At 40.1% G+C, this 24,116-nt stretch overlaps 1 protein-coding gene across 1 annotated transcript in view; it reads left to right on the forward strand.

Moving 5' to 3' along the window:
• The first annotated feature begins 1,328 nt into the window (after positions 1-1,328).
• Positions 1,329-24,116, forward strand: part of rusc2 (RUN and SH3 domain containing 2) — a 30,411-nt gene continuing 7,623 nt past the window's right edge. Inside the window, exons 1-3 of the mRNA XM_063896775.1 lie at positions 1,329-1,535; positions 20,637-22,328; positions 23,501-24,074. Of these exons, the coding sequence (XP_063752845.1) occupies positions 20,811-22,328; positions 23,501-24,074 (2,092 nt within the window). The 5' untranslated portion in view covers positions 1,329-1,535; positions 20,637-20,810. The remainder of the gene's footprint in view (positions 1,536-20,636; positions 22,329-23,500; positions 24,075-24,116) is intronic.

Consider the following 24,116-nt stretch of genomic DNA (forward strand, 5'->3'; position numbering starts at 1 on the left):
GTAATTTGAGTTTTTCCTCACACTGGCGGAATGATATGAGAAAAAAGCATTGCCAAGAACACTGAAGACAGTAATGTTTATACCGTTATATGTGTGATGATCTTGACCAAGAAGTCATTTGTGACCTTACCTCAGTAGTCTTTTTGAATAAGGATGAAGGTATTCTCTTTGGTTTATGCAATAACATTACATAACCAGCAGATGGAGGTGAGCATATACAAGGGAAATAAGCAAATATCTCAATGCTATTAAAACCGAGTACTTTGTCACAACAAGGATCAATAAGTATTATGTTTTATATATTTATGTCAATGCTTTAATCTATATTTGGAAAGTATATGAGCAACCAATCAATATGTCCTTATTCTTGGAACAGACTCATTGCACTACAATGGAGACCTGTTCAAAGTGATAGTGATAATATCTTTCTAGAGCAGAGTGGCTTTGCTTATCCTGCATAAACCACAGAGCTACATAACAGGATCTCACAGGGTAGATTTTTATAAACATGTTCCAATCCACAACAAAGTCAAACAATCGTGCTTTGTGTAAAACACTGTTCCATCATCAACTTTGCTTTTTTCATATTGTATTTTGAAAAATTAATTGGCTTTTATATGTTTTCATGTGCAATATTAAAACTGCAAAATACTTTTTGCTTTTATTATTTGTGATGTGGTATTGGATTTTATGTGCATCATTCCCTTGTACTATATTTATTTTTAAACGTTGAAGCCAACAGCGCTGACTTAATCTGAATTGATTGATTATTTTCAAAAAAACACGAAGCAAAGTCAATTTCTTTCTTGGTTTTTAAATTATTTTTACTTTTTGATTTTATCTTATCATTTTGTGTGAGCTGGTGTTATTACATGAAACTCTCTTGTCCGGTGATTAGATCAACTTTATTAAAGGGTACGTTTACACATACTGTATATGGAATTTGTGTTGGTGTATGGTGGTGCAAACATAAAAAAACATATGTATATATATATATATATATATATATATATATATATATATATATAATATTTTAACATTAAAAAAGAATAGAGTATTTGCACCAAAATGAAATATACTAAAGAAACTAAAAGAAACGAAGTACAATGAATTTATGACACTATTGTATGTCAAACTGCAGTATTTCCTATTTTAAAGTGGAGGGCTGTGCAGAAGGTGTGCACAATATATTAAGAGGGATTAAAATGGCTAACAGTATTAAAAAATAACATTATGTTGTTTATAATGTTTGTGGGGTGGGTTAGTGCTACCCTGGCCGAGTTGACTAATGAGTGGCAGAGGTCCCACCCAGGGTTAGATAATCCCGTCTGGGCCCAAACTGTGACCTCAGGATGACGTTCCTCCCCGGCCCAGCCCCTCCTGCGATGCACTGCCGTGTCTGCCCTGCAGTCTCACACAGAGACAACAATATTCCCACACGTCAAGGACTAGCAGAGCCACCAGCTCGGGTTACCTCCAGCTGCTTCTGATGCTTTGTGTCGAAAATACACCTACTGTCAACCAACTGCGACAAGGTGAGTGTGTTAAATTGTTATTTTTGTAGGGTTTTTGGTCAGCGTTGACGGCGAAGCAACGGAGGAAAAATGAGAAAAAGGCTCGGTTGGGCAGCATCGCCTCGGAGGCTGAAAAAAAATGATGCCTCGGTCGGTCATAGCGGTAAATACGCAACCACGCCTTTCAACCGATATGGTCCACTCCTAAATGCAATGTCATCTTTAAACATAGTGTCGTTAGTGGTTTTGAAAGAAGCATGACGCTAGTTTGTTTTGTGGCGTTATGTGTTTTTAACGCATTGGCACAAAGGCTACAAAGCGGACGGTAATGGGTTAACACGTCAACGGTGTTTCATCGTTTATGCGGGTTGATAGGCTGTGAAGGCTGGATGAAAATGCGCTATTATTATTAAATTGCAAACAGTCTTTATTATTTTATGATTGCCTGGACTTGTTCAACGTTGCCAGTGGGATGTACCCTAAATGTTATCACCATATTGCCCTGATATATGAGGGAACAACAGCGGTACAAAACCAGTTAAGTTTGAAGAGTAAAGCAACATAACTTCCGCTTAAATTTAGCAAAATAAAAGCGTGGGGGTTGGAAAGTGCTTCAATCATAGCTCAGGGTTAAAAATACTTATTGGACAACGATATAATACAAATGTGAACTGTGCAAACTCGAACTCACTTGAGTTAAACATGAATAATCAAGTTGAATGTTTAATGTGTTAAATGGGTTTTATTTTTAAATAAACACTTTACAAAGGTGAACAAAGCTGTCCAAATTATATTAGCATCTTAAAATAACCAGGTTTGTTTTGAATCAGACGCTAATTAGGGAATAGAAAAACAATTTAAAAAAGGGAGGCTTAAAACTATCTAAAAATAAAAGGCAATTACTGGTACATAAAAAAATCCATGTTATAAGATATGATGTTTGCAATATAATGAGAAAGACCTTGAAGTAATTAATAGTGTATGTTTGCAGCTATAGTGTTTGTTGTTGGCCATACATACAGTATATTACTCTATTGAAAGCCTTTGTAAGCCTAGTGTATTCTCCAGATGTTTTATTTTGAAGGCAGACTGACTTCCTGATCAATGGTGGTTTATATGCAGGTTAGTGTTTTGATTTCGATTGTGCATTACATAAAATATGATGGAGATGCAGAATAGTCTACTCTAATGGTTTACACAGCAATAATATTTAATTAACCGTACAGCATAACCTGTACGTTTCGCTACTTGAATAAATCAAAATGAAATTTCCTCTTTGGAAATCATCATAGGCATCATGTCATTTTCCATTATAGGGACTTGCAGTATTTACTGCTCTGTGACATATTGTTTATATAGTGATGTGTTTATAAGGACTGTGTTATCAGCAATAAGATGAGTGCAGCAGATATTTATTTAAGTTTAGATTTTTCATGTGCAGTGTATTCAACATTAGACAATATAAAATAACAGCCCACGCTGGTACAGCATGAAGGTTAATTTAGTTTAGTAGGCGCTCAGCTAACCTACAGTACCTGAATGTGCTGTTAAAGACAACCCAATAGATAATCTCATGAGGAAAGACTTCACTCCAATGGAAGGTTATCTTCCTGTTATCCAAACTCATTTGACAACCTGCTTTCTTTTGAGTAACATTATGTTGCAGATAGATGGGTAGCTGTTTGTATGATTAAATCATACTAAAAAGGCACTTTTTGTTATTATCTTTACTGTAAATGCAATAAAGGTTGTGGGTGACATACTTGTACCGATGGTAGTAGTAGACCTTGTCATTTTGTGGAATCAAGTTCAGACGGTTAAGAATAATTATAATTTTCTCTGATTACCTAACTGGTTCGGTTCAACTAGGTAATTGGTGAAAAAACAATATATATAACTTTATGACAGAGACACTCCCTCTTGGGGGAACTTCAGGATTTTAGCCTTTGCAGACCTTTGTGCATAATAATGACCATGGATTTATCAACTTCACGGAGTTCAAGTTATCATCTTTAAATTACTATCCAGACCCCAGTGAAGCAAATCTTGAAAACGCAGAATAAGTGAATGTTAGTATTCCTCCTTGATAAATGTTTTGAAATGGTGTGTACCTCACCAAGAGGGACCTGTGTGCATTGCGCTAATCATCCTGGCATTACAAGCCTAAACATCCTGGTCATGCATATGTTTGTAAACCACAAAAGATTCAGTATGTCACGCAGCATGCCTGCTCTGAGTTCAGCTGCTTCTCCCCGATTTTGGAATGTTCCCTGTGATTATGTTATGTAACCAAGGGCCGGATGTGCATAGTTGCTGTGTGTGTTTCCTATATTTTTTCTGAGATTTGTTCTCTGAGTATCTTTGATTTGTAAAAGGACCTTATGCAGATATTACGCAGTTCTCCTTATGCGTTATCTAGTTTCCCTGAATAGACTTTTTAAACACTGATTATCTGCTGCTGCACACAAGGGAAATTAATTGAAATGCTTTGCTTGGCTTGTTTTGAAGGTTGTCAAATGTTGAAGGATTTTATTTCATATTTATTTTGAGAACTTTTCAAGCTTTGCAAATTTCCCGTAAGCACTTTCTTTTCTAAACTTGCTTGATTGAGGTTCTTAGAACTAGAAAACAACAAAAAACAAGCTACTATACACAACTTGCGCTTTGGACATCTTTTTCCCAATGATAATGCTATAACTTTTGGCAGCGATGACATTTAAGAAAAATATTAAAACATGTCCACCGGAGGATATTTATGTGCAGGTTAAACAACTTATTTCCTTTTCAAAACGCAATAAAGGTAAATATTTCTAAATGTTGCACTAAAGCCACATTTAAAGGTACTTATGCTTCTTTATACTTTTAGTTCACACCTGTTTGTATCCATGCTCATTTTAATAACTTTGAAAGAGCACAGAGAACTGCTGGGTTCAATATACTGTTTTCATTGTGTTATTGGCTAAAATTGAACAATAGTGTTGTCATTACATCCTGACTTGTTGCCTAACTTTATGAATCAGGGTTGGAAGTATTGAGGATGAAGAAACAACTTTGCAGCAAGTATATCAGATTTAAGTATTTTGATTATAGTTAAAAAAGTCATAACATATAAATTCCTCAAGCCTCGATGTGAACTGAATGCATTACTGGTTTCTCATTATTTGGCTTCTCTGCTGCCTTTGCAGTTCCAGAGTTATTGGCAGAAACATTTAGCTTGAAAGAGAGACTAATACTCAGCCTTAAAGGAAAAAGGCAAGACTTACCCAATGATAGACCTTTTCTTTTGGTAAACATTGAAACTTGGAGTTGATTAATCGAATATCTGGTTCAAGCTTCTGAAATAGGCTATAGTAAAATAAATTACATTATTGAATGTCATTAAATTACTTGTTTATGGATTACAAAAATTGTCAATAGATGTAACATTGATGAAAATTGCTGTAGCAGAACTGACTGTACTCCGTTAATATTTGCTGCTTCCACGACATTTGCTCCGTGTGTATCGGCTAAATGAAACAGAGCCATCATTAGTATTGCTACTTTGAACAGTGCATTTTCTAATGACACAATAATAAGTCATAATGTCCAATGACAAAAAGAAGCATTGAAGTTGTTATTGATTGTTCAAACACAATTTATTTCATTAAAGTTGAAATAACCTTCAAATATTATGATACTGATTACTGTATTACCCATTTTCACTATTTTCATTTACATGATGATTATGAACATACATTTAATTTAATAATTAAACATTAAATTGTTTTAAATTGAACTCTTACCACATCCCAGCTGGAAGTGCCTGGAACACCTCCCTCGGGAAGAGGCCAGGTGGCACAATACCTACATGGTGCCCGAACCACCTCAACTGGCTCTTTTCTATCCAAAGGATCAGCGGCTCTACGCCGAGTCCCTCCTGGATGATTGAACTTCCCACCTTATCCCTAAGGGAGATATCAGCCTCCCTCCGGAGAAAACAAATTTAGGTCACTTGTATCTGCTATCTCATTCTTTCGTTCATGATCCCCCTTCATGAGTATAGGTACTACTGTCACAAAAGAAAGGCACAGGGATGATGAGACTCATTTGGTGATGGCCGCTGGTTCAATGGGCGTCCAGCGATCAGGTGGGTCAGTGGTTCAATCCCTAGCCCATGCAGTCAGGAAATCGAAGTGTCCTTGAGCAAGATACCTAACCTCAAATTGCTCAATGGCCAATGGTATTGACGTGTATGTAAGTCACATGGGTTAAAAGCATCAGATAATGACAAGTAATGTAACGTTATATGGCATTTTTATTACACAATACTAAGAAAAACAATACTTTTGTTGCTCTGGATCCAAACCTCTAACTATTTTCCTGTGTTAATAGCATTTATTGCCATTGAGCAGTGCATCAGACCTCTTGTTGTTCTCGTGGCTCTATTTGGATCCTTCATGATGTGGAGGTACCTGGGAAATTCTCTGGAAGTAGACATGAGATGGTAATAAAGCGTTAGCACTAACAGGGTATTTCCTTAAAAACTCTCTAAGGTTTCTGAATTGCTCTATGGCCGCCTACACTAAAAGTGCCGTGGGTGATTGTGAGGCGATTTATCTGTAACCATCTGCAGTCCATCTTGGAAGACAGAGGAGGAGAGATGGAAGGAGAGAGGAAAACGTTGAGAGAGGCAGAAGTGGGCTGACGGAAGACGTATCACACTGCAGTGCACACAGAGGATAGAAGAAAAGCAGAGAGAGAAGGGGAGAAGTGATTTAGTAAAGCTGAGGGGGGATGGGAGAGATGAGGGGAACGCATGATGGATCGAAAGAGGGCTGGAAAGAGAGTGAGAAGTGCTTTGAAATGGATCAGAGAGAGAGGGAGAAAGAAAAGAGTCAGCACAGAGAGGGAGAGAGGCCTGGAAGAAGGGAGCTGCAGCTTTAGAATAACATACTTGCCTCATGGTGTTTTGTATTAACATACCATATTTACATTTAGATCTGCAAAACAAGTTATACTTTCTCCCAATCAATCCACATTTGTCCTCTATGTTAGACCCATCTTATGATTGAGGTGGGGCCAGAAATGTGCTTTTAAAGGCTAAAACATTTGCGCTCAATTATGTTGAATAAAGCTGGCAAATATAATAATTGTTTTAAAAACAATTTAAATTTAAATTGGGCTGCAAGGATGAGTTTTTATAATGGCATTTGTTTTGCAGCAAGATTTTTCGAAAAATAGCATTGAAATATATTTGTACCATGAAGATTATTATAAAAAAATACAAAGCTAATATGTAAAGCAAGGCAAGGCAAGTTTATTTAAATAGCACCTTAGTAAAACATGGCAAATCAAAGTGCTTTACAAAAAGAAATCAAAGGATTAAGACGGAAGAAAAACACACTTACTTTCAAATCCATTTAAAAACAGTCACTAAAAAGCCAAGAGAGTACTCATTAAAGAAAGGTAAAATAGAATAAAACAAGGTATAAAAGAAAAAAAAAGAACACTGTTAGAAAATAATTGAATTGACATAAAATGAACCCATTAAAGGAAAATGTCTTTAGTGATGGTTGAAAATAAATAACGTTTGCCGCGAACTTGCAGTTTTCTGTGTGCAAAATGTCTCGGTAAAATTGAGCTCATTTTCTGGAAATATCCTTATTTGCATTTTAATCCAAATACCACTGCCTGCCACATTTTTCTTTGCTGTGCCTGAAGTCTAACCCGCCTACCTTTCAGTGGTGACAGCTCACCGACAAACTGTTACACAAGCATCTATAAGCTCTTCAAGTTCAAGCAGAGAAACGGCTGAAGAGGGACACTGTTGCTAAGCCGTAAGGGAGCTTGGATCAAGGTTGTGCGTTTATCTTAAGCTCGCTGAGAAGACCACACTAGTTCAAGGGGATTGACTTATGGGTTTTGACTTTGCAAGAATGGCAACATCGCTTAAGCTCATTAGAAGAAGATTGTCATTGTCATTTTAGTAACTGTATAAGTAACTAGTCAGCACACTTCTGACCAAAGCAAACCCAGAAATGTGTGACTGAAATGCAACAAAAAGGTTGTTGGATGATTGGGATTAATAGTTAATTCCAGTAATGGCTCAACATCAGTGTGGTCATTTAGCAGTGAAGATATAGTACTTTATAACACACTTTTTTTTTAATAAACTGAGACCCTTCCAGCTCCAGCGGTCATGTTTTTATCTGGCCCTGACTTTTCAACTATGAAGGGGGCCAAGGGATGGTTGATCAATAAGGCTTTACATTTCGCTGCATCCTTGAGGAGTTGGACATCAGTTAGCAATACATTCAGTGCCACCTGTTTTGCTTCAAGACTTTTGGTAGAACACAAATGAACCACTATGAATAAAGTAGTATAGAAAGTCATATATTTACCCCTGCTAATCTCTTTTTGGGCATGCTAGCAGCTATCTTTATGAGTGGCACCTGTCTGTAGTCCCCTTCATAGTGAAATATCTCAACAGTGATGTAAATGATTGCTATGAAATGTGGTACAGACATTTATGGTCTCTATGCAATTCATCCTAATGACTCGACAGAATGACAGAATACCGCTAAAAATAAATTACTGTAGTAACAAGCCTAACATACTGAGATGTCCTGAATGACTTTTTCATATACAGTTGCCCAGTCCTATTGATCATTATTCCAAACATCACATATTCTTCATTTTTCATCAATCGGCAATGCTGTTTTATAGCCTTACAATGCTGCTACTGTGGGTATTTACCCTTAGCCGTGCTGTCTATCTATTAGCATAATGCAAAAACAATTTTGTGATGCTTTACAGTTCTATTACAAATTACAAAGGAAAAAGATATTGATTGGAGTGTTACTATTACATTTTTAACCTGCAGTTGTTTCTAGTTCAGTGTCAATTTCATTAACTGAAAATATTACATATTTGTATGCGACATTTTTGCCAACACTAAATCGAGATGACCGCAAATCATTAAAAAAGTGGGTTTAAAGCCAAGTAAAAGTAACGACTTATAGTTCACTAATGTTAAATGACATTTTGTCTACTTATTTCTGTAGGCTGAAGCTACACTCAAACAAAAAGGACACAAATGTGACAAAAACATTTATTCTCCAAAAGATAGAATGAACACAGGTTTGACAAACGGTGCTAAGTTTACCGTGTAATTAGGGTAATTTTTTGTGTCGTTTCTAGTTTTCTCCTCTACTAGGGTTGGGCCAATGCCACATGTAACCTAACAGAGATTTCGAGGCCTCAGTCATTTCGGTGTTGGGTTAAGGCTCCAGTATACCTGCCGGATTGGTGATTGCGTGTGCTGACTGTGACGTCAACACAGCGACATACCCATATATACTTGCACGCAGGGCGCTCTCGACTGACTGCAGTCTTCTCCTGAACGATAGGCGTCGCTGCTGAGAAAAATACAGTCTACACCGCTGGAGTAGCAAGAAGTAGAGGTAATTCAATGGAGGCAATGACAGCCGAGCAGACAGCCGATGAGGAGGAAATGTTGCTTTTAAGTTTGTTAGCTAACGAAACTAGTCTTAATACTTTGTGGATCACTACTGGTTGTTTAATACAATTATGTTTATGTTATTGTGGTACCCTTGGGTCTTTTATTACTCACTACCATAAAAGATAATATCTAAAGATCATCTTAGTTTCTCCTACACAACAATGAGATAAAAAGTGAAATTTAGGCTTGACTCGGATTTGTAGGAAATGTTCTTTTATTCGAAGTCCAGGAGTAGATTTAAAAGAAACTGAAGTGAAGCTCCGCATATAAGTTTTAAAAGGAGTATTTAATAAAAGGATGCAGCAGTAGGTCTTACAAAAGTTTCACAGCTGTGGCTCAATAGCCCGGAACACGCGTCCACAGGCCGCTGACTGAGTGGAGCTCATCAGTAGTTACTGTCTGGCGGTCCGGAACAAAAGAGAGATCGATTTCACAATACAAACATGATTTATAGAACCATCCCTTTCCGGTCATAAAAATAAACAACTTCAAAATAAGACGAGCTCCGGTCTCGTCCTCTCATTGGTTAGTAGCGGGGTCTGGATCCTATTGGCCCCTTATCGTCACATGGGTTTTCCAGACTTCTATTGGCTCACATCGTCGGGGGCGGGTCCTCCCAGGACGTCACCGTCGCCATCTTGTTGGCATAGTCATGAAGCTCTCACCTACGATATTCCATTATGCAATTCTTCTGAGGTTTATCAGTTATTAAACACGCAATAGTATCATTGCAGCATCAATGAGTGAGAGGTAGAGGCGGTGTGTTTAGTATGTAGCTCCACGCGTCCTTCTCCCTCTACTCATATATACAATACAATATTAGCTATGTGCTATCTGAGGCTAAAACCAACATCCGGTTACAAAATAAACAGTTTCAAAGTAAAACGGTTTTCAGAATAAGACAGTGTCGTAGTTACACATAATATTGATTATAATTTCTTACAGATTTCAATATTGATCATTTTTCTCAACGGTGTTCGAGGTGTTTGGGGATGGGGCACATAGTTTCTCATAAAGGTGCATTTAAATAGCCTAGCCTATATACAATAAAGTGACTCGCCTATACAATGAAGTGACTCACCTAATTCCTGTCTCACAACTGTTTCTCCTAAGGAAACACATCTGAACAGAAATGTAGATGATGTGGTTATGGTATGACCAGTCTAGTTCATTAGACTTGGTTCATTTCGAGACAAGTTAATCACGGAGGTTCTTCCACAGCTTTTTACAAAAAGCTTCATCTTCACTTCATCAACGCGCCGCACGCGCCAGCAAAAATTACGTCATTTGGGCGCGCGCCACCATGCGCACGGACAGGAACGACAGGTATACTGGGACCTTTACACACAACAGAAGCGTCACCGCCACACGTCACGTGCCATCCCCAATTAACAACATTACACTGGCTTTGATAGCTGCAGGTAGAGCTTGAGATATATAGAAGTGTGCCTTCAATCCCATCAGGACAAGACCCTGTAGCCTGTTGGTGGGGAAAGCGGGATAGCCTTCCCATACTATCTGTTCTTTCAGACACATACCTGTGTCTACAGGCCTCATCAACACCATCAGAGATGGTTTTCTCTTGTGCAGGACATGCAATCAGTCAGGAGAGGTGTTCTGCAAAAGAATTGCTGAAGTTTAAACCTGGAGTAAAGAGAGAATACTAACTCAAAACGTATTTTGCTGCTGCTGTTAGAGCTGTAAATCATATTTAGTGTTAAATTATTGTAGTTGGGTTAAGTTTTATTTATTATGTGAATTTGTGTTTTGTATTTATTTATTTAGTTAATATATTTAAGTTTACTTTGAAATGTTTAGTTAATATGTTGTTCAAGTTCAAATAAGACATTAAAACAATTTTAAAAACTGTTTTAATGTTGTCGACCGGAGTTTTAAGTAAAAATTTCGGTTCAGGCACCGTTTAGGAACCGTTACCGTTTTAAAAGTATCGTTTTAGCACCGGTATCGGTAAAAACCCAAACGATAAAGCCAAATGTCCCCAAGGTTATTCAGCTCAAGCATTCCTCATTTTTGGCCATCACTGTCTTTTTGTCAGGCTTCATTTGTCACTGCTGTGAGATGCTGAATGTGTGCAACAAACAAAGCTCTTTTCATTCGGCTAGCAGTAGCGAAAACGCACACACGCACACACACACACACACACACACACACACACACACACACACACACACACACACACACACACACACACACAACACAAACACAAACACAAACAAACACACTCTTGGCCTGAAACTCAACAGCTAGAGACAGTACCATTGGTGCTGGAGACCAGAGGGATACATAGACTCTCTGAACAGAGGTTCAATAAAAGTTAACTAATAATATAATTGAACTTATTTTAACGTAAACATGATCTACAACATCATATTGATCAGAAAAAACACAATAATTTCAACATAAAAAAAACATACAAATCTTTACTTTCACCAATGGCTGCAAGATCCCCATCATTGATGATGTGTGTGTTTAAAAAATAAATAGATATGAACATTAAATTAAAAGTTAAGGTTAGATGATCTGTTTCACTTTCTTTGCATTTGTTTATAGTGGCCAAACAGTGGTACTACACTTCTGTGTTATAGTCTGTGACTTCATTTAGTCCCAAAAATAATTTATCCCATTAACTTACATCTGGAAAGAGACATCTATATAGTACAATATATTATGTTTAGCTTAGTTAACTACCTTGAATGATCACTTAAATATATTCTTTAAATAATTAGGTTCTAAAATTATAAAATGCGCTTAAAGCCAAATCCGGTTATTGTCTCCCCACATTCATTTGACTGAGCCGAGAGCGGGAGATCAGAGGTGGGGCTTAATAAATGTATTAGTTGGAGTGTGTGTTTTGATGATAAAGATTTCCAGACAAACATTTGTTCCCCATTGAACGTATTAAAATCAACAGGGCGATAAAATATGTACTTACTGCCCTTTTGAGTCTTGGAATTTTTCATCAAATGTGGCTTCTTGAACAAAAATGTGTCTTATTCCCACTGGTAATTTGCAAATAGAGATTGCATTCAATAAACACAAGTCACACTTTGAGCGTATACTACAACCATCTTGGAAAATTGCCATCTCCTTGGCAGTGTCTCTGTCTGGCTTGGGTGTGCCTCCACTTGCATACCCTCCTCCCTCCCAGGCTCAGACTTATTCCTGGAAGGGGAGGATGTCCTTTGTTACAGCTTTGGTTTCCTTTTCCGTTCTTCATGTGCTAGTTTCATAAATAGGTTAATTTCCCAACCTAATCTACAAGATAATGACATACACAAATGTTGGTTTTTACAGAAGAACCCATTAAGGATGTGTTTGTGGAGAAAATTCAAAGTTAATTTGCTCTCCCAAAAAAGCTCAGGGAATCCCAAGTATTGATTTGGATAGAAAACCTTGGTGCCATTTCTCCCTTTTCTCCTTTCCACTTTTTCTCCCAGACTTTTCTGTTTCAGTAGAGAGCAGCAGACAAACCAAGTATGTTATTTTTATGTTATATTTTTATTTTGTACTTAAGCCTCAAATACATCATACATGTGTTTTCCTTTTTCCCACTCAAGCTAGGAGAAGAAACTGACCTTTAAATAATAGTTAGTGGTCGGTCCATGGCAGGATGTTACTTAGGCCTAAAAGCGAATATTTTTTAACATGTTGCTGAGTTATAGTTGGTTTGGTTTGGATTTTAAACTTGACATTACAAAATACTTGTCCTTTTTTCCTATTTTATCTTGCAAATAATAGGGATGCTGTTAAATTGTTGCTTTTTGCCCAAAAAGTTTTAAAAAATCAACAAAGGCAACAAAAGCAAACATCATACATGCATTTTTTGTTTTATTGCCAGTATTATAGGGTGGATATGTTAACACTTACTATTACAATTCTGTAAAGTATTATCCAAAACAACAACTACTACTAAAACGGTTTGAGTAGGAAACCAGCTAGTAAAGCAGAGGAAGGTAGTGTACTGACACACTCTGGATTATTTTTGCTGGCATTCTCTCATGATGTCTCCCCCATGGCACAGCTCCTTCTGATAGGCTTGTTGTAGCTAGGGGGCTCTGATGTTGCGTGGGAAATGAGATTTGGTTGGCCAGGCTCAACTCCTTTGTTCTTGTTAACCCGTTATCCGATCTGATCTGCTGTAATCTGTTAATAGCACTGATCCTACAGCTGTTAATGTTGGCTTGAAGGAAGATGTACATGTGAATTGCTTTTTGCTGCCTGCTGTGACATAAAGAACTGAACAATATCAAATATTACTTTTCAATCTGAGCATGTTTTTGTCTTGGTTTTTGGTTCAGATATTTCTGATAAATTTCCTGCATATTACGCATTTAAATAGTCCTATTATTGAGCTGAACCCGTGGAGGATGCATGCTTTCCTTGGGCTGTGGTTTTCAAAACAAGAGAGCACAATGGCCGAGTCTTTTCAATGGCTCCATTCAATGGTTTCTGTGCGTGGACTTGAATACTTGAACAGTCTTGCAGCCCATTTGCATCTTGAAAGAAACAGCATTGAGGCCAGCATCACAACATACTATTCAGCGGCTGCGGATCCACAAAATGCATAATGTTTCCCGTAGGAAAGTGACACATTGCTGATGTCATCTTTTGGCTCAGATTTACTGTTGCTTGACTTAATACAACACAAAAAAGGAAAGTGAATGGAGAGTAAATTAACTCTCATTGTGTGAGTGTTGTTAAATCTTATCAGTTGGCAAGCTGAAGGGTTGCTTTGTATATCAAAATTAAGTGGATGTGGGTGTAATTTAATTATTGTTTATAACACAGTGATTTGTCAGAGGTTTCAACTGCTCTCTGAAAATGATTATATTCAATACTCGTCCTTTCTTGACCAAATTTGAAGAGAACCATCATTGCTTTTGGAAGACAATTCAGGTCTCTTGACAAATGCCATCCAAGCCAGTAAAGAGAGTAAAATGGTCTGGGCCTGTTGCTTTTTATTGATAGAGAATGGATGCAGTATCTTTCTGTGTTTGCTTTGGTGGTATGACTTTATTTTCTACGTTTCTTTTTTCTAGTTTAAAATGAATAGCACTTCCTGTTCCCACGTCCCAAACTCAACTATCTAAAAGAGACTTCTAAACATCATCAAACGATACCCAAGCATTAGCCACCGTTAGCTCAGCGGTGGTAATGTGCAACCGTGATGTAGTTTGTTTATAGCTTTAAGTTAGCTTTTTAATTCTGACAATTGCATTTACCCTTTAAAAATCACAAAGTGGTGTTAATATGTTGAGATTATCCTGTTGAACAAAACATGTTAAGTATCATAAATGTGTGTTTGCCACAGATTTTATTTTCTGTAATATTCCCAAGTCCAATGGAAGAATCCCTTTGCTTTTTGTCCAGAAAGAGCTTGTGATGCTAACTTCCGGGATGGCCTACCCTAGAATAATAATTCATGACTGCTCCCCTCTATAGGAAACACAAGTAAAATGCCGTAAATGGGTCAAGACGAGTAATTTACTCACATTGCATGTCCTCTACAAGGATATCCGTAAGAGCAGTTGACACAAAGGACAGTAAGCCAAAACTTGAAACGGTTATGCTAGTAGGCTGTATGTCCTCCCAATATAAACTGCCTTGTCTGGACTCCCATTACACAACCACACCTGCCAGGCACTGGAGCTAATCCCTTAAACCAATTTGAGTGTCCCTCCCCTGGTGTTAACATTGCCTGCACTCCTCATTCGAACCATTTAGCTAATCTTATTAATGTAATTTTCCACTGACAGGAACCATCCGACTTCAGACACAGTAGAAGTGTCCCTGCTTTACATGAATAAAGGGATTATCTGATAATATTAATACTGGCTTTGGCTGTTAATTGCAGGCTTGTGCTTTGGTGTTATGTAACCAGAAAGACTTGGACTTTCATAACGACGTTAGGGTACCAAAGTATACAGTAGAATAAAAGGCTTTTTCTTGCCTGTACTATATAATCTTAACAAAATTGACTTGTTTATTGTAGTTTTTTTAGGTCAGTATTCATAGCACATTTGAAAACAAAATACAACATACTAGGCCTATACAGGAGAATTTCCGAAATGATGACAATGTTAAAACAGCAAGGAGGCAATGCGGTAGATAATCCAACAATTACAAAGTAGTCACACATTTCAAAGTGTTTTTGAATTGCTCATGTTGGCAGATTTTCCAAATCCTTACTATGGATTTAATTAAAGAAAATATGCAACAGAGAAAAGCAGAATTCTCACTCACTTAAGGCAGCTAATGTTTAGCATTTTTGCTTCTGAAAGACTCAATGACAACGATTAGTGTCATGATCCTTGTTTCATGTCTGTCATGTCTTTGTGTTGTGTTTTATTTTGAAATGTTTTCCCCTCTTGTGTCACTCGTTAAGCTTCACTTCCTGTCTGCGTTTCCCTCCTGTGCCTGATTCTGTCATTGTGTTCACCTGTTGCCCCTGTGTTTCTCCTCCCCCTTCCAGCTGTCTCTTGTTTGAATAAAATTCAAAATGTGCTAGGGGAAAAATCGTCATTGTCCCGTTTTAGCCCAAACTGGGGAAATGACCAATTTAAACCAGGAAGAATGGACCGAGGTTTCCATCATTGGGCAACCATAGGCTTAACAAAAATAGGGGACATGTTCCAACACGAAACGCTGATGTCATTTGAACAGTTGAGTACTAAATTTGGTCTTTCAAATAGCAGCTTTTTAAATACTAACAGGATAGAAGCTTTATTACTGCGTCCTGCAATCAGTTATTAACTCCCCCACCACTTTCTGAATTGGAACGATTGATCTCTGATAATTGTCATGGAAAAAGACGTATTTTAGTGCTATATGACTTGCTAATTTTTAACTGCACTGAATCCTCTACCGGCCAGCTTAACGCCTAGAAGCAAGATATACAGGAGGATATCTCCTTGGATGACTGGGGTGTGATATGTACAGAGGCTCATAGTCAGACTGCGAATACGAGATTAAAATTGCTACAAAACAACTGACTGATGGGCACGTACATAACACCCGTGAGATTACATCAGTTCAATAGTAACTTTCCAGATACTTGTATTAAGTGTGAACACTCTAAAGGCACACTTTTTCCACTGCATGTGGGAGTGCAATGAGATTGCAACTTTCTGGGGCGAGATCTCACAAATAATTCACAAAATGCTAGATGTCAAGATACCTCTTGATCCTAAATTGTTGATTTTGGGATTTTGCCCCTTGTCATGGAAGAACACTCAGAGGCCACAGGTGGGCCAATGGCTGAGGGAAATGAGTTATTGCTGTTCTATGGAGAAGATAACATATATTCTGAAAAGGAAAAATGAAACCTTTGAGAGGGTTTGGGGCAGTTCACTCAACTATTAGGGCAGTGATTCTTAAACTAGGGGTCGCGACCCCAAACGGGGTCGGCAAAAACTTCCGTGGGGTCGCAAAATTATTTGTTACTTCAGTCGGAAATTAGCTGTTATAACACCTGGTGAAACAACGAAAAATAAAATGTCAATACAATGAAAATCTGCCTTTTTCTCATTCCTACACGCTGTTAAGAGGGAGAGAGAGAGAGAAAAAAAAAAGTTGCCCAGCTTTAAATGGCGTTTCGAATCGTTTATTGGTCCTATGATAGAAACAATGTAACAATCTGCGCCCACTGTTCAAACTCAATTTCTTCCCGGTTTTTTTACAATACGTCATAGTTAACTCGCCACGTTACTAGCCACGTTTGTGATACTAGCCACTTTTTTAGCCACTAGCCTAGTTATAACTTTCATCAAAAATGGACAGGTGGCTGCTAAAAAACAATGATTTGAGCTCAGAAGTGCCATCTACCTCCAGTTGTGCACCTACTCCTCCGCGATCCTCAGATGGGACAAGTTTGGCCGGTGGTGAGAATAAAAAAGACCCACCAACGAGGCGTCGCCGATACCTGAAAGAATTTCTTAAATATGGATTCACGTGCCAGGTAAAACATGAGCTCGACCACCCACAGTGTGTTATTTGCGGCGATGTTCTGGCACATGAAAGTTTAAAGCCCACAAAAATGAGACGACATCTCGAAAGCCGACATCCAGATGATGCTCAGAAACCCATGACATTTTTTTTACGAAAAGAAGCTGCGCTGCATGGGCAAAAGACCGTTGTGCATAGCCAAGCTACTGTGCCCACCAAAGCCTTGGCAGCGTCATACAAAGTGGCCCACCTTGTAGCCAAAGCACAAAAGCCACACACAATTGCTGAAAGCCTCATCCTTCCTGCAGCAATTGCGATGACCACAGCAATGCATGGTGAAAAGATCGCAAGTGTGCTTAAACAGATTCCCCTCTCCAATGATACCATGTCCAAACGCATTAACGACATCGCTAATGATATGAAATGCCAGCTCATCGAGAGAGTGAAAAACAGCCGGTTTTCTTTGCAGTTAGACGAGTCTACTGACTTGACTAATGTAGCCCATTTAATGGTTTTCATTCGCTACAGTCATGACGGGAAACTGCATGAGGACATGCTGTGCTGCTCTCCGATGGAAGGAAGATGTACTGGTGGAGACATTTTTAACTGTCTTAATGGTTGGATGGAGGAGACAGGCCTGGATTGGGATAAATGCATAAGCATATGCACTGACGGTGCCGGGGCTATGATGGGAAAACACAAAGGGCTGAAAGCCAAGGTCCTTAGCGTTGCACCACATGTCAAGTTCACACACTGCATTATCCATAGGGAGGCCCTGGCATCCAAGACACTTGAACCCGAGCTTAACAATGTTCTTCAAACAGCAATCCAAATAGTGAATTCGATCAAATCGCGCCCTTTAAATTCACGACTCTTCGCCCTTCTCTGCCAGGAAATGGGGTCTGCACATGAATCCCTTCTTTTTCATTCAGAGGTAAGGTGGCTTTCACGGGGCAAAGTTCTTACACGCCTGTTCGAGTTGCGAAGCGAGGTGCGCACCTTCCTCTCAGACGTGCATTCCCCTCTTGCAGACCATCTCACTGACTCGAGATGGTTATCACGTCTTGCATACCTGGCGTGCATATTTGACAAATTAAATAGTCTCAACCTGTCACTACAAGGCCCCAGCACAAACATCCTGACCCTCTCAGACAAAGTGAATGCTTTCACAAAAAAATTGCAGCGTTGGGCAGCCCGTGCAGAGAGTGGGGACTTTGAAATGTTCTCGGAGCTGCACGACTTTTTGGAGAGTGACATGAATGCCAATTCATTGAAAGAGTCAATAACCTGTCATCTTCGTAGTCTCCTCGACAAATTCAATAAGTATTTCCTCACGGAGAATGTAGAGCCTTTTGACTGGGTACGACAACCATTCACCAACTGCTCCTCAAACAACCTGCCATCTGAGCTCGAGGATGCGCTGATTGAGCTGTCCAGCGACCGCACATTGCAGGCGTCGTTTGCCTCAAAAACTCTAGATGAATTCTGGCTGTCAGTTGTGCAGGAATACCCCGGGTTGTCCAAGGCTGCCATGGACATCCTCACGCCGTTTGGATCAACCTATCTGTGCGAAAAGACATTTTCGTCCCTGGCCTACATAAAGAACAAATACAGATGTCGTCTCAACAGCATGGAGGAGAATCTTCGTGTTGCTGTGAGCAGCATCGATCCCCGAATTGACCTGCTATGCTCGCGGAAGCAGGCCCATCCTTCTCATTGACATGGCGTCCGTATAAGAGGAAGTGAGATCGTTCCAATCATACACACTCTCTGTTGACTCTTGACTCCCGTTTGATTTGGACATTTGTTTCATTGCTTTGTTTGTTCCAGTTCTTGTTTGCGTTAATAAATTGTTGCCGCCCAGGCCTTTTCTTACACATTGCCTATTTGTTTTTGCTTGATTGACAGTCGTTACCATGGGTTTGCAATGCATAACGTTGTCCTGGCAACGCGATTTACAGCCCGCCCCCAAACAACCAAACTGCAGATGGCATTGCTGTTTCTTTCAAAATGTATGACTATCACTCAAATCATTGGAGACGCAAACTCGTAAATTAATTCACACAAAATCGTTCCTTTTCCATAAAATAATCGTCATACATTGTTAATTTGTTTGGATTGGAACAAAAAATCGGTTGCTACGGAAACGTGATGTCACACTTACACACTTTTGGGAAAGTGGGGTCACCAAACCTCTCCAGTTTTTTTTGTGGGGTCGTCAGACAAAAAGTTTAAGAACCACTGTATTAGGGAATGTTAATGTGTCAAACATACTAAGAAATAGCAACAATGGTAATCCATGAGAGGGTTGAAAAGAAAAAAGTAAACTACTTCTTAAACTGCTGTGACTTTGTACATTTCTTAGGATAATGTTGCCACTGCCCAATTGTTTTTGCCTTTATTTTGATTTTATTTCATTTGCTGTCTTTTTATTTTTTGCTTTATTTATTTTATTATATATTTCAATCTTAATTTTAGAAATGATGTCCTGCATTGTCTTTCATTTGTTTTTCACATTTTTGATGTAAGAATGTATAAACATATTGTTTTAAAACAAAAATCAGCTCATTGAAATAAACCAATAATAGGAATTTAGAGATTTATTTTATTTGTATTTCAGTTAAGGTCCGCCAGATAAAGGTGAGGGAAACGGTTGCTGCTCCCTGTGTGTATCGGTATGTGTGTGTCATTCAGGGTGTATTATCCGAATATGGATGAGATCATATCCCTGTTTAACAGTTTGTGTGTGTGTGTGTGTGTGTGTGTGTGTGTGTGTGTGTGTGTGTGTGTGTGTGTGTGTGTGTGTGTGTGTGTGTGTGTGTGTGTGTGTGTGTGTGTGTGTGTGTGTGTGTGTGTGTGTGTGTGCCTGTTTGTCTTACCGTTTCCACTTCACATGGTGCTGACTCACCCTGCTGCGCAGACGAGACTGGAAGGGAAACATTCTGTACTGTTACTGCAGCTATTTTAGCGAAGCGTATATTAGTGAACTCATGTTAAAAGACATTAAACAAACACTATAATAGAAAAAATGAAGCATGGAAAATGTATGACATGACCATTGAAATCTTGAATAACATGATTTCAACAAAAGTCTTGCCATTGTTAATTTATCTCGACTGAAGTAAAGACATTTCCCTGTTTTGCTTTTGGGGGTTTTCCCCTTTCCTGTAGTGTTAAATAGGTTTTTGTGCATGTAAATGGTCTGCAAAGGCTAAAATCCAAACGTCTCTCTCCCACACAGTAACCCCCCCACTTCCCGGCATAGGGGCGTTAAATTTAAGCCGGCTAACCAATCAGAGCAGAGTGAAGGAGGTGCTGCAGCACCTTATAAGATAAATACAATAAAATAAGGAACCTAAAAATGTAAGGGATTTAGGTCTTGTTCCAGCAATGCCCTATTTTCATATTCATTAAGGCTAAATTAGATTACAACTAGGAAATAAAAATCAACTTTTCCAAGAGGGGAGGATATAAAACAATGAAGAAATGTCCAATAAAAGCAGTCAAAAAGAAAAGAGCTTGATGTCTTCTTATTGATCAATTTCTTGCTTTATTTCCTGGACTCTACATGATTTACCGTTTAGCCTGAAGCCTGTATGTGGCCTTTGGAGCTTGCTTTTATAACACCTCTCCTCTCTGTCTCATTGTGTTTCCAGATGTACCACTCTGACCACGGCGTTGACTTCCTGGACCTCTCCTTCTGTATCCCTGGCAGCCCTGCAGAACTGTGCCCAGCATACACAAATTGAACAGAACCCTCCAAGAAACCACATATATACCATCACCTTCAGCCTGCTCTGCTCCTGTCTCACGCTTTTTCCACCTGGACCATGGACAGCCCCCCTAAGCTGTCAGGCGAGACCCTGATCGTACGCCACATCCCCCTGGTGCACTGCCAGGTTTCAGGTATGCGGCAGGTTGGCTGCGGGGGCTCGCTGAAGAGGAGCAAACCGTTTATCCCACCTGAGAACTTGGGCTTGAGTCGCACCACTTCCCTTCCCGAGAGAGACATCCTTCAGAGAGAGGCACTCCTCTTCAGCAGCCTGATCCAGACCTCCAACGTCTCCTGGGCATCCCACAACGGGGGAAGACATAGGAAAGTGGGAGGGAGAGGAGGCAGCACAGCAAGTGATGATTCATCATTTACCTCGAGTAATTCAGACGACCAGCTGATTACAGCTCACACATTACCACGTGTCAAACCTAGAAACAGAAATCCATTGCGTCACAATCCCTTTCTGCTGAATACCGAAGATGAGGATGAAGAAGAGGAAGAGGACGGTGACAACCTCAGTGGTTATCTTGAAGACTCGTCTTTTCACCTTCACAGTGACATGAACTCTGCCCACGATGACCAGACAGCTTCTTTCCATTTGCACAACTTTGCATCCGAGCCCTTCCTCTTGCACAGGTCCATGGGTGGAAGCAGCGGGGAGTCCCTCAGGGCAGAAGCCTCGGACCTCTCCACCCACCTGGAGGACATGGACATTCTAGGACTGGACAGCCAGCTGCGCCTCGGCAGCAGTGGTTCCAACATGTCCATGGATTGTGGAGAGCAAGACTGGGGCGATGACGATGGAGATCATCCTATGAGGTGTGGACGGAGCTCCTCCAGCTCATCCACGCAACACTGCTCCTGCTGTGCTCTCAGCCAGAACTATCCCCAGCACTTCCCTGAATCCTTCTCGGAGCCTTTCTCGGAGTGCCAGCACGGCTACGGCAGCGACTCCTCGTGCAACAGCTCTGATGGCGTGCTCGTGAACTTCAGTGCCATTTACAACAAGATGAACAACAGCATTCCTGAGAAGCCACCGGTCTCTGGGCACACCAACCTCAACAGCTCCACAGACCACTCCCGCACCTCGTCTGTGTCTGATCCTCCAGGGAACAAGCGAGACTCAACCGGAGGGGCCTTCTATCTAGACCTTCACACCTCGCCAACGGAGCCTCCCTTGTCACAGCAACAGCCCTTCCCTCTGATCCATGAGCCGCACTTGTCCACCTCCTCTACCTGCTCCTGTGCTGTGGAGCACCAGGGGGTTATTGATCTCGACGCCAACTGCAACTCTTACCAGCCCCCACATTCTGGGTCGTCCGGAGACTTCGTGTCCTGTCTCCAGAGTCAGGCGCGCCTTGTTGTCGCCACCCAGAATTACTACAAGCTGGTCACCTGTGACCTTTCTTCCCAGTCGTCCCCGAGCCCCGCAGGCTCCTCGGTCCACAGCTGCTCCGATGAGCACAGCAAAGGCAGCCCCACCCCGACCCAACCCAATGAGTACTTCCTGTTCAGGCAAAGAACAGATGAAGAGGGTGTGGAAGAAGAAGATGAAGATGTGGAGTATTCTAGGGTGAGTAGAGAATCCTACTTCACTGGTTTTAAAGGGGAAACTTACATTTTTAGTGCACATACAGTATAAAAAGATGTGTGCATTGCCTATCAACCCTGAAACTGTGAAATAAGACAACCAAGTCAGTTTTTTTGATGAGCTGCCTCTCTCAGAAAACAGAACACTGTTTAGATTATACTGACAACCATCTGAGTATCACTATCTCAATTTTTCTTGCAAGCCAATCAGCACAGTGCGCTTTTCCTCAATGGCCGCTTAAAGAGACAGGCGTTAAAACAGAGTGTTTCCCAAAGAGGATTGGTCTCACCATGTCCTGGATGTAAGGGGTACAGCACAATGGACAAGTAGCATGAACACTGAAAAAAAACACTGAAGGCCCTGTGACTGACAATAACCCTGAACCTAAAATAGCCATGACACTGATAGAGTAACACAGTGAGCAATGGCTCACTTTAGATCACAGCCACTGTCTGGGCTGATCTGATATCATGTCTGAGGATTATTTTTAGTAATGTTGAGCTGAAGGGTATTATTTCTAGTCTGTAAAAGTGTCAATACAAATCTAGCTTGTGTGCAGTTGAGGACTTTTGCTGTGTAGTGGTTGTCTTACATCTTTTGAAGTAATTTAACTTTTAGGGGTATTAATCTGAAGTTTTTATCAACATGAGACAATCTAATTTACCCATTTAACACATTAAGTCTCAAATCAACTCACAAATGGAAATCAAACATGATTTGACTATTTTATTTCTGGGCTCTACCAGACAATTAAATTTAAAAAAAACTATTCTGTTAAAGGGGCCCTATTATGCTTTTTGAGGGTGTTCCACTTGATATGTAGGTTTTTGTGCATGTAAATGGTCTGCAAAGGCTAAAATCCAACTTTCACTCCCACACACCAAAAGTGAGCATAATAGGGCCCCTTTAAATGACAAGAACAAAAAAGATCTCATGATGTTAACTATAAAGTGCCACAAATTGTCATGTTTAAGTGCAAATGTGTTTTCCAATAACCACTTTTAAATAATGGCATATCTCAAAGATGATTATATCAATGTTTGAACTTTGCATCAACGACACTGGAGCCGTTGATCATTTCACCCATATATCAATCCATCTCGATGGACCCTTAAACCCATAGTTAGTCATTCTTCTTTCCTTGTTCCATTTAGCGAGATGATGAAGATGATGATGATGATGATAATGATAATGAAGAAGAGGACAAAGAGGAGAAAAATCAGCAAGCAGTCGGTGGGTCTGAAGCTGCTCCTACCGTAATCCAAGGTCAGGTGTATGTCAACATCTCCCCTCCTGTGGTTGGCCGCGATGTCATCGGGGCCTCCTCTGAAAGCCGTCCCCGCTCTCGCAGCTACGACCGCAACCTGGACAAGTCTCCGTCTCCTCGGCTCGGGTCTATGGAGCGTATGTTGAGCTGCCCAGTCCGGCTCAGCGAGGGCACTGCCCCAACCCTGCCTCCTCCTCCAAGAGTCACCTCTTTCGCAGAGATCGCCAGAAGCAAGCGGAGAAACGGAGCTTCGGGGGGGTCACCCCCGCTGAACGGAGCTGCAGACCCTTTCTCCTCCACTTATTCTACCCACTCCTCCGTGGATTTCTCTCCGATCCTGGAGCAGCGTGTGGAGGTTGACAGTAACAGCCTCTCACCTGTACCCTTCACAAGGTGTTACAGTCAGGGCAGCATTGAGCGACACCTGGAGGGGGCAAGGGACACTCGGGCTAAAGTTGAAGGTATGTTGAAGGTATGCTAACAGTTAGCAAAGTTAGGCTATT

This window comes from Eleginops maclovinus, chromosome 12 (assembly GCF_036324505.1).
Source record: "Eleginops maclovinus isolate JMC-PN-2008 ecotype Puerto Natales chromosome 12, JC_Emac_rtc_rv5, whole genome shotgun sequence".
NCBI classification, from domain to species: domain Eukaryota; kingdom Metazoa; phylum Chordata; class Actinopteri; order Perciformes; family Eleginopidae; genus Eleginops; species Eleginops maclovinus.